Source organism: Mesitornis unicolor, unplaced genomic scaffold, assembly GCF_000695765.1.
Source record: "Mesitornis unicolor isolate BGI_N332 unplaced genomic scaffold, ASM69576v1 scaffold14877, whole genome shotgun sequence".
Taxonomy (NCBI): Eukaryota; Metazoa; Chordata; class Aves; order Mesitornithiformes; family Mesitornithidae; genus Mesitornis; species Mesitornis unicolor.
In genome coordinates this window covers 13,211-22,242 of record NW_010196055.1, presented here as the reverse complement: position 1 = coordinate 22,242, position 9,032 = coordinate 13,211, and the positions used below count along the sequence as shown (strand labels likewise).

The window sequence follows — 9,032 nt, the reverse complement described above, 5'->3', positions numbered from 1 at the left end:
CCCTGCTCTTCCTGCTCCCTAATTTGCTCAGGTGTTTTGGGCTCTCAGCACTACAAAGGCTTTCAGCCTGTGCAGGACTTCGCCCATATGACTTGACCCTGTGGTTCAAGACTGATCTCCAAACCCTACAGGACCTTATGGATATAGTGAGAAGGTGCAGGCTTCTGTAGCCCCTTCAGTGGGGATTAGGAGTGCTGCAAAGGTTTGGGCTTAAATGCAGCTCCTTAAATGCAAGGGGTGGAGCCCTCAGATGAGGCTGGTCAGGGCACTCAGAGCTTATTGGTATACCTTAGACCCTGAAATCGTGTTTGGCGGGATCTCTTGGCAGCCTTTAAATTCATGCAGGATGTAGCATGAGTAATGAAGCAAGCTATAATTTTGCCCTCAATTAAATCCCTCCTTCCTGTTTTCAAAGAGTGAATCCACAGGAGGTGATGTGGATGGCGTGTCAGTTCTTCATGAAATGCTGAAGGCCATAAGCTACAGGTGGCGTTTGACTTCCACCAGAATTACTGTAGCACTAGAAGCAGGAAATTCTCGTGATGGTTCCTGTCTCTTGGGAGAAACTCGTGTTATCTGATTTACACTGAGGGGAGTGGAGATCTGCTTGTCTCTCAAAGACTCGGGGACTCATAGGAACATACCTTACCTCCCTGCAGAGCATATGTTGTCCACAGTGTGCCCCCAAGTTACGACAGTTGCAGGATGATTAATTTCTTTATGTCAAAACAAGCAGAATCACTGCCTAAGGCTGCTTTTGTTCCCAAAAACACGAGGCCTGGCCTTACAAAAGACTTGCTTGGGGTCTGCTGTGAACCCATGACAAGAAGCCCCTGCCCGGCTGCAGAGGGGTAGGGTGGGAGTGGAGATTGAGGGAGGCTCCCCAAGGAGGTGCTGACAGATTTTGAGAGTGGTTGAGTGAGATCCTCTGGGGATTTTGAGACTTCCTTTCCTTGGACTCCTGAGGTTGGTTACGGAGCAGCTGAACTGTGTTTACACGGAGGCCCGTCCAACACATTTCTTTCGCCTTCAAAAGAAGAGACAGCCTTTTTTACCATCTATTTTCAAAGATAAGGGACACAGCTACTGAAATCTGTAGCAGGACAAGGGGCAAAACACTTGCAACAGGCAAACACGCGCTGCAAGTTAACTGCAGATCACTGCAGTCCCAAAACACCTACGGCGTAAGGAAAACTAAACACAATTTCCACAGGAAGAACCAACAGGAAGAAAATTGAGGGGAGACCTCATTCATGTTTATAAATATATAAAGGGTGAGTGTCACGAGGATGGAGCCAGGCTCTTCTCGGTGACAAACAATGATAGGACAAGGGGTAATGGGCACAAGCTGGAACACAGGAGGTTCCACTTCAATTGGAGAAGAAACTTCTTCTCAGTGAGGGTGACAGAGCACTGGCCCAGGCTGCCCAGAGAGGTTGTGGAGTCTCCTTCTCTGCAGACATTCAAAACCCGCCTGGACGCCTTCCTGTGTCACCTCATCTGGGTGTTCCTGCTCCGGCAGGGGGATTGGACTGGATGAGCTTTTGAGGTCCCTTCCAATCCCTAACGTTCTGTGATTCTGTGATTCTGTGATTCTGTGATTCTGTGATTCTGTGATTCTGTGATTCTGTGATTCTGTGATTCTGTGATTCTGTGATTCTGTGATTCTGTGATTCTGTGATTCTGTGATTCTGTGAACTGTCTCCCTCTGTCCTGTGTTAGTTCCCAGGAACCCCATCTGCAGGGCCAGCACTTGGCTCTCCCTCAGTAACATTTTTAAGGGGGAGAACAAAAAGTGCATCCAACAGCCCTCCGGACCTACCCATCATTCTGAGACAACCACGGGTGGGTGTTCCCATGCCCAAAGGCAAGGGAGAGGGTGCCCAAAGTTCAGCCAGGAGACTGCCCATCGCCGTTACTCCTTCGATGTGAATAACGACAGCTCAAATATCTGGGCACCTTTACAGAAGGCGAACAGGGCAGACGTTATTCCCCACAAAACAAGACGTAGAAGGAGTCCAGCACAAAAGCAACGGCACGTGGTGAGCTACTGGATCAGGGAAGAGCCTTGCAGGCATTGTAAAGCTGCGAGGACCCAGCAGTGGCTGTTCCAGCACTTCTTCAAACCTGAGTCGCCTCTTCCTGGGAAGGATACTTCATTAGAAGAGGATTTTGAGCAAGTCTGTCCAAGGAGAAGGGTCTAGCTTTTTTCTGCTCCTGCTATACAACTTGCTTTCATGTCCATCTTGCTGCAGCCTTACTTTGCTTGAAGCACTGGATCTGTATGAAACCATGCCAGCTGAAGACTGGGATGCTAGTAATTTCAATAAAGAATAAACTTAAACTCTCTGGCTTATATCTAGAATTGTGTGACTTGTAAACAAGAGTGAATTTACAGCATGGTGTTGGCCTAGTTTATCCAAGAGAACTTGTTGCATAGCAGGCAGGACCCGGAGCCTGCTGGCAATGATTATTTCACCTGATTATTTTCACCAAATTGAGTATTTTTACCTGGAGTGAGCTACTTCTGTTGGCTGCCTCTCTGTCACGAGGAGTGGGCTGCTAGAAATCTATAGTAGGAGAAAAACTCATGACCAAGAGTCAACTGGGAGAGCTCCTCACCCGCAGTGATAGCTGGGATGACATTTGGTTTGACTCTGTTTTTCTCTACCTAAAAGAATGTGTAAAAAGACACCGAGGAGCTTTGTGGGGCAAAGTTTTGAAAACAACTCCTCCCTTAGAGGTTTGAATAAATCAGTGGAAAACATGGGGTTTTTTGAGGTGAAATCAGCCTCCAATCTGTTTTTTGCCTTGAAAGCTCTGATAAATGCGAGAACTTTGTCACATGGGATGCAGATATATTTTATCTGGAAAAGGGTATCTTAACAAGTCCTGTATAAATTCACCTTTGCTAGGCTGAGTTGAACTTCACATCAAACATGAAGCTGATTTTGATCTTCAGTGCCCTCTTCGGGGCTTCCTTGTGCCTGGAAACTTTTGTTGGGTGAGTTATGCTTTTATGGAAGACTTTTCATTTAAGGGCGTATTTTCCAGTTGTTGTTTTTCATCATCTTAACTTTACAAATCTGCTTGGGGAACGTTCTTTGCTTTTTATGACTGACCTGCCTTGTGGCTTTGATATTCTGGTATTTGAAAGAACCCCTCTCTTTAGTTTCATTTGGGTTTTCTAAAGATCTTCAGAGCCTTTCTAAGCAATTTTAATCCTTATTTCCAACTGTTGTCTGTATGTTGCCTTGCAAAATTATCTCCTTCTGGTGTATTTCCTCACAGCCTTAGTGACTGTGTAAGAACCTTAATAGAAGATGATAAAAAACATGATAGGCATTCCCGAGATGTAGTAAGTGAGCACTAGACTCCAGTGAGTAAATCTGTATATGAAGGATTAAGAAATAATATACATAATTTACTAAAACCCTAGGATTTGTAAAGCCAAGAGAAGCTATTTTAATAATTTAATCTGGGCTTTGGCATAACATAGACTGGATTCTTACGTCCAGTGGCTGTGGTTAAGGAGCCTCATCTCTTCACAGAAGAATCCAATCCCGAAATAAAGCTTATGTTGGTGGAGAATCCAATAATCAATTATTAATGCGGTAAAGTGCCTTCAGTGTTGATTTAACTTGGTCCATCCAAAGAATCCTATACCTCAGCTGGCCAGACTGAGGAACCTGGTGTTAACAAGTGTCTCTTCTCAGCAGCTGAGGCCACACTGGTGAATAAACACCCTCATGACTGAGCTCACATGCCAAATCCTTTGTTTACACTGTCTTAGGATGTGTTTTCCAATTCTGCAGTTATTCGTGTCCGTTTGCTCTGAGTCATCGCCGTTTTCCAGTGCTGCTTGCAGTAGATGCCAGCAGAGCAGCTGGGCCAGATCAGGATATGGCACTCTGTGGACTTTTATTCTGTCTCCAAACTCAGATGCCTAGCGAAGAGAATGAAAACAAATACACCAAAGGCTTTAACCACCAAATGCCATTTGCAAATGCAGCATTAACTTTTGGCTCACTTGCAGTAACCCCCAGGCTGTACAGCTAAGGAGCACGTCGGTGCTTTTGGCTACGACACTGATCCCGGGCTGTAATTCCAGTTGTTAATTCATTATGGCTTCCAGGTTTCCTTCAGAATCCCTGCTGGTTCTCCAAAATAGGATCTACTGGTCCCCAACTGTTGCATTCCCTTGTCGTTTTCAGATCCTTTTGTCATTTCATAAAAGCATTGGGTGAAAGGGACCTCCCGAAGTCTTTAGTCAACCCTCCTGCTCCAAGCAGGATGTGAGGCTCTTTCCCCTTCTTACCATCATCTGCTCCTACCGTGGGTTCATCAGCCTCTCCTCATGGTACTGTTTGCTTGTACCTATCTTATCAAGCAGCCTGGAACATTGTGTATTAAATGAGATACATGTTTTTAGTGATCTAAAAACCACGTAGAAGCTGTAGGTTGTGATCACTGGGCATTGTACGATGCACAGTCTAAGTTAATCACTGAGGTTACCTCTACAACCGGTGGAGCGAGGTACTTCCAGATGGTGATTTGATCCACCAGGAATGGTGCAAGACATCCTCTGATGCTATCAGCTTCTGACAACACGAGGAAGTTTGTCAGCTGTCTTTACTAAACTGAAGAAAGGTGAAGTGGATCCCATATTCAGAGTTCTCTTTGCTTCGTTGTATAATGCTCCCCAAGCATTTGATCCTTTGCAAACTCAACCAGAATTTGTTTTTTCTGCCAGTTGTTGACAAAAAAGTAAAGCTAATAGATGCAAGGCTGATCCTTGTAAGCAATTAAAAACTCATCCACTTGATGTCTTTTAAAATTAAATCTTAAAAATTGCCATTTAACTCATTACTGCTCTAGTGCACATGTAACAGGCTGACCCTGCAGGCTGTTGGGTGAACTCCTGGGTGACACTAAGTCAACTGCATTAAAGACAACCATATCAGCTGGTAGCATGCAAGTAACTACCCACCAAATTAATTCTCTAAATAACAAGCTAGTTCAACCAGATCCCTTTTTGAGACTGTTTCTGAAGATTTACTGATTTATTGCAGGGATCAGGTTCTCCGAATCCGAACAAGAAATGAGGAGGAGGTTAAGCAGTTGCAGCTTTTGGAGTCGCTGGAGCATCTTGGGGTATGGTATTACCACAAAGGCATTTTTTTAACATTTCAAACTGGGGTAGCACTTATCAGGATAGGACTTTGCATCATGTTTGGAAGTTTTCTACCATACTGTGGGAGCTGCCATAAATAAATTTGCTGTCTCAATACTTGGTGTCTGATCTGCAAGTTCTTGCACCAACCTGATACTGAGGAGTGAGTGCATTCACATTCTCTTCTCACTGGGTTTGCAATCGTATTCAAATTGATCTGCTCTTAATCTTAGTATGGAAAAGCTGGTCTTTAAAGTGGAGATGCTAATGTTTTTGTACTTAGCTCCCATCACTGTGGGAGGAATTTATTAGTTAGAGTCTACACTGTATTGAAACAGGGAAAACACACTATAAAATTCTAGGTTATTACCGTTCTTATTGCATTTGGTGAGAATTTTAATTATCACTTCCTTTCAAAATATTGATTGGAATAGTATGGAAACTATAAATTTAGAAAAGCCCTATCAAAGGTGAAATAGCAACAATGAGTTTCATAGCATAGCTGATATGATGCTGTAATATGGAGATTATTTGTAAACTGTTTTTGGCAAATGGGAGAATAGTAAAATAATCATTATTTTCCTTCTTCTTTTCAGCTTGATTTCTGGAGAAATCCCTCCACTCCTGCCCTCCCTGTGGATGTACGAATCCCCATGAACAGCGTCCAAGCAGTCAAAGCCTTCCTGGAGTCCCATGGGATTGGGTACTCCATCCTGATCGAAGACCTGCAGGTGAGCAATGCCATTGGCATGGATTTAACTCTTATATCCTTTGGAAACAAATAGTGATTCACAATCTGGGTTTGTTCATCAGTTCATGGACTCCTGTATACTCTGCTTTCCATGAGGTCTTCCTCTTATTTTTGTAGTCTGTGGATTAATTTCTCAAAGATCTATGGACCGCTGCTGTCATTTTGCAGATGCTGTCCAAATCCACGTTGAATAGTGACGTCAATAAACCCATGGGCTGATAATCCCTGAGGAATTTTGTGTGGTCTGGCCTCAGACATCTGGGAATCACAACATTAAAGTTACTCATAATTCAGTAAACTCTGTTAGGAGTAGTTCAGGATCATAATCAGAAAGCACTGTACACCATCATGTGAGAGCAAAGTCACCACATCCAACATTTCTTCATGAGCAGCAACCCCAAAATGGCATTTAAAATAGCATTAACTCAGCAGAAACTGCCTTTTTTTTTCCCCAGAAAGCTTTCCAATCCTATTCTTGTTTATCTTAACAAGCATTTAGAACTTAATTCCCCCTCTACTCTGCCCTGGTGAGACCGCATCTGGAATATTGTGTCCAGTTCTGGGCCCCTCAGTTCAAGAAGGACAGGGAACTGCTGGAGAGAGTCCAGCGTAGGGCTACAAAGATGATGGAGGGAGTGGAGCATCTCCCTTCTGAGGAGCGGCTGAGGGAGCTGGGTCTCTTTAGTTTGCAGAAGAGGAGACTGAGGGGAGACCTCATTCAAGTTTATAAATATATAAAGGGTGAGTGTCACGAGGATGGAGCCAGGCTCTTCTCAGTGACAAACAATGATAAGACAAGGGGTAATGGGCACAAACTGGAACACAGGAGGTTCCACTGAAATTGGAGAAGAAACTTCTTCTCAGTGAGGGTGACAGAGCACTGGCCCAGGCTGCCCAGAGAGGTTGTGGAGTCTCCTTCTCTGCAGACATTCAAAACCCGCCTGGACGCCTTCCTGTGTAACCTCATGTGGGTGTTCCTGCTTTGGCAGGGGGATTGGACTGGATGAGCTTTTGAGGTCCCTTCCAATCCCTAACGGTCTGTGATTCTGTGATTCTGTGTAATGATGACCATTTAATCACCAGACCATTTAAATACTACCCACTTTGCAACAGATTCAGCAGAAGCAGCTGTTTGCTCCATAGCTGTGGGAAGCTTGGCTCTGGGGCTGGAGGCAGTGCACAGCTCCTTCATGTCATTATTTGAGATTAATATTTGGTCAGAAGTTTGTAAATTAAGCAAACTTTTCTCAGCATTTGAATGCCTTTTAGGTTCTTCTGGATGAAGAAAAGCAAGATATGGCCTGCAGCCAACAAAGGGAGCGCAGCAGCAACAGCTTCAACTATGGATCCTACCACTCTTTAGATTCTGTGAGTACCTCAGCTTTGGGGGAAGAGGATTCTTTCTTCTGGCCTTTTTTGATGCTGTCTTCAATTCAAACACCCTATATTAAGATCTCTCCATCTTCTTTTGGCATGTGGCTCTGTTTTAAAACGGATTAGTTTTGTGGTCAGCACCATGAGCCTGACAGGCTGTTGGAGGCCTGAGGCTGTTGGAACAGGCAAGTGTTGATCATACCTTTTCATAAACTCTTCTGTAGACTTCTGGCAAAATCCTTCCTTCTGACCCTCGAAAGAGATGGAGAAATAAATGAATCTTGAAGTAGGGAAATGTAGGAAGCCAGTAACCGTCAAACAGAGCAGAGGGGAAGGTATTTTTGCTACTAGAAGTTCTTAAAGAGGGTTGTGAACTTATTCCTGAAATAAGTGGGGTCTTCAAGATAAAGCAGTGCTTCTTTCTACTTTGTGATGTTAGGAACAGCAGTGACTACACATGTAAGGTGAGATGAGGCTTTGAAGAGGTCATAGTAATGGAGGCGAAAGGAGAGAAAAGTCCATTTTGTCAGGTCCTACAATTGTTCTGGGCAGTACTATACATAAATGTAATGTAAACGTCATCATGACTTTTCATTTCAGATTTACACAGAGCTGGATCATCTTGCATCTGAGTACAGCAACATTGTCAGTAAGTTCCAGATTGGGGAATCCTACGAAAAGCGGCCTTTGTACGTGCTCAAGGTACGACATATATCACAGAATGTATGCATATATTAATTTACATATGCATTATAGATACAGCACAATTCAGTCCGGAGCATCCCAGTCTATACGGGATGTTCTTGACCAAAAGATGTTACTGAGAGTTTTAAAACTTTCTGTTTTGTCTTACAGTTCAGCACTGGAGGAAGCAACCGTCCTGCAATCTGGCTGGATGCCGGTATCCATTCCCGAGAGTGGGTTACCCAAGCGAGTGCAATATGGATAGCTAGAAAGGTCACTTCAGCAGTCATTTAATTTTGGGAATACCTCTGACTATTTAAAAGTATATCACGCCTGTTTGTGTTTAGCCAGCTCTGCTTCGCTCTTCTTAAAATGCAGCTGACTCCAAAGAGAATATGGCAGCTGCCTAGACAAAGAACTGAAAAATGCTGGGTGTTGTTAGAGCAGCTGGGAGAAATTTAGGTAGACAAAATGTGGTAGTCCAGGGGAAATTGTTGAGGACTGCAAGGGTGATAGTTATATAAATAAACAAGGACTTTTTGAAGATCAGTTTGCTGCTTCAGTCTGCCAACACCAACACTGTGTGGTTGGTTACCTTCCACAAAAGTGCCAGCTCTATACTTAAGTTCTGCTGAAAATTATGAGGCCACAGGAAAAGTGCAGTACAGTTGTGTGTTCCTAACCTGACTAATCCATCTCAATCTTAGTGCCAGCTTCAGCCCATTTTCTGGGACAGGTGGGAAGAAAATTTTGTTGCCCTCTTCCATTAACTTCCTGTCTTCAGAATGAAATAGTAAAACAGATTAATTGCTCTCTCCAAGCTCCAAGTCTAATGAGGAACAGTTCTGGCCAGTAGATAATTAATGTTTCTTGTCTCCCTGCCCTGAAAGCCAGACTTCCTCTGTACCTAGCTGCTAGAGAATAAACATGCAGGAAAGAAATACGCTGATAATCACAGTGTACCACGTTGTTTCTGCTTAGATTGCCTCCGATTATGGGAACGATGCATCCATTACCTCTCTGCTGAACAAAATGGATATTTTCCTGCTG

At 43.8% G+C, this 9,032-nt stretch overlaps 2 protein-coding genes across 2 annotated transcripts in view; both read left to right on the top strand.

Moving 5' to 3' along the window:
* Window positions 1–1,967: 1,967 nt before the first annotated feature.
* SSMEM1 (serine-rich single-pass membrane protein 1) lies at window positions 1,968–2,204 on the top strand (the record flags this gene model as incomplete). Its single annotated transcript, XM_010188338.1, has 1 exon — window positions 1,968–2,204. A coding segment is annotated over one exon (237 nt), but the record flags the coding sequence as incomplete, so codon positions are not given.
* Window positions 2,205–2,939: 735 nt separating this feature from the next.
* Window positions 2,940–9,032, top strand: part of CPA2 (carboxypeptidase A2 (pancreatic)) — a 9,835-nt gene continuing 3,742 nt past the window's right edge. Inside the window, 7 exon segments of the mRNA XM_010188337.1 lie at window positions 2,940–3,004; window positions 5,073–5,154; window positions 5,770–5,904; window positions 7,194–7,292; window positions 7,899–8,000; window positions 8,154–8,255; window positions 8,964–9,028. Coding sequence (XP_010186639.1) covers window positions 2,940–3,004; window positions 5,073–5,154; window positions 5,770–5,904; window positions 7,194–7,292; window positions 7,899–8,000; window positions 8,154–8,255; window positions 8,964–9,028 — 650 coding nt within the window.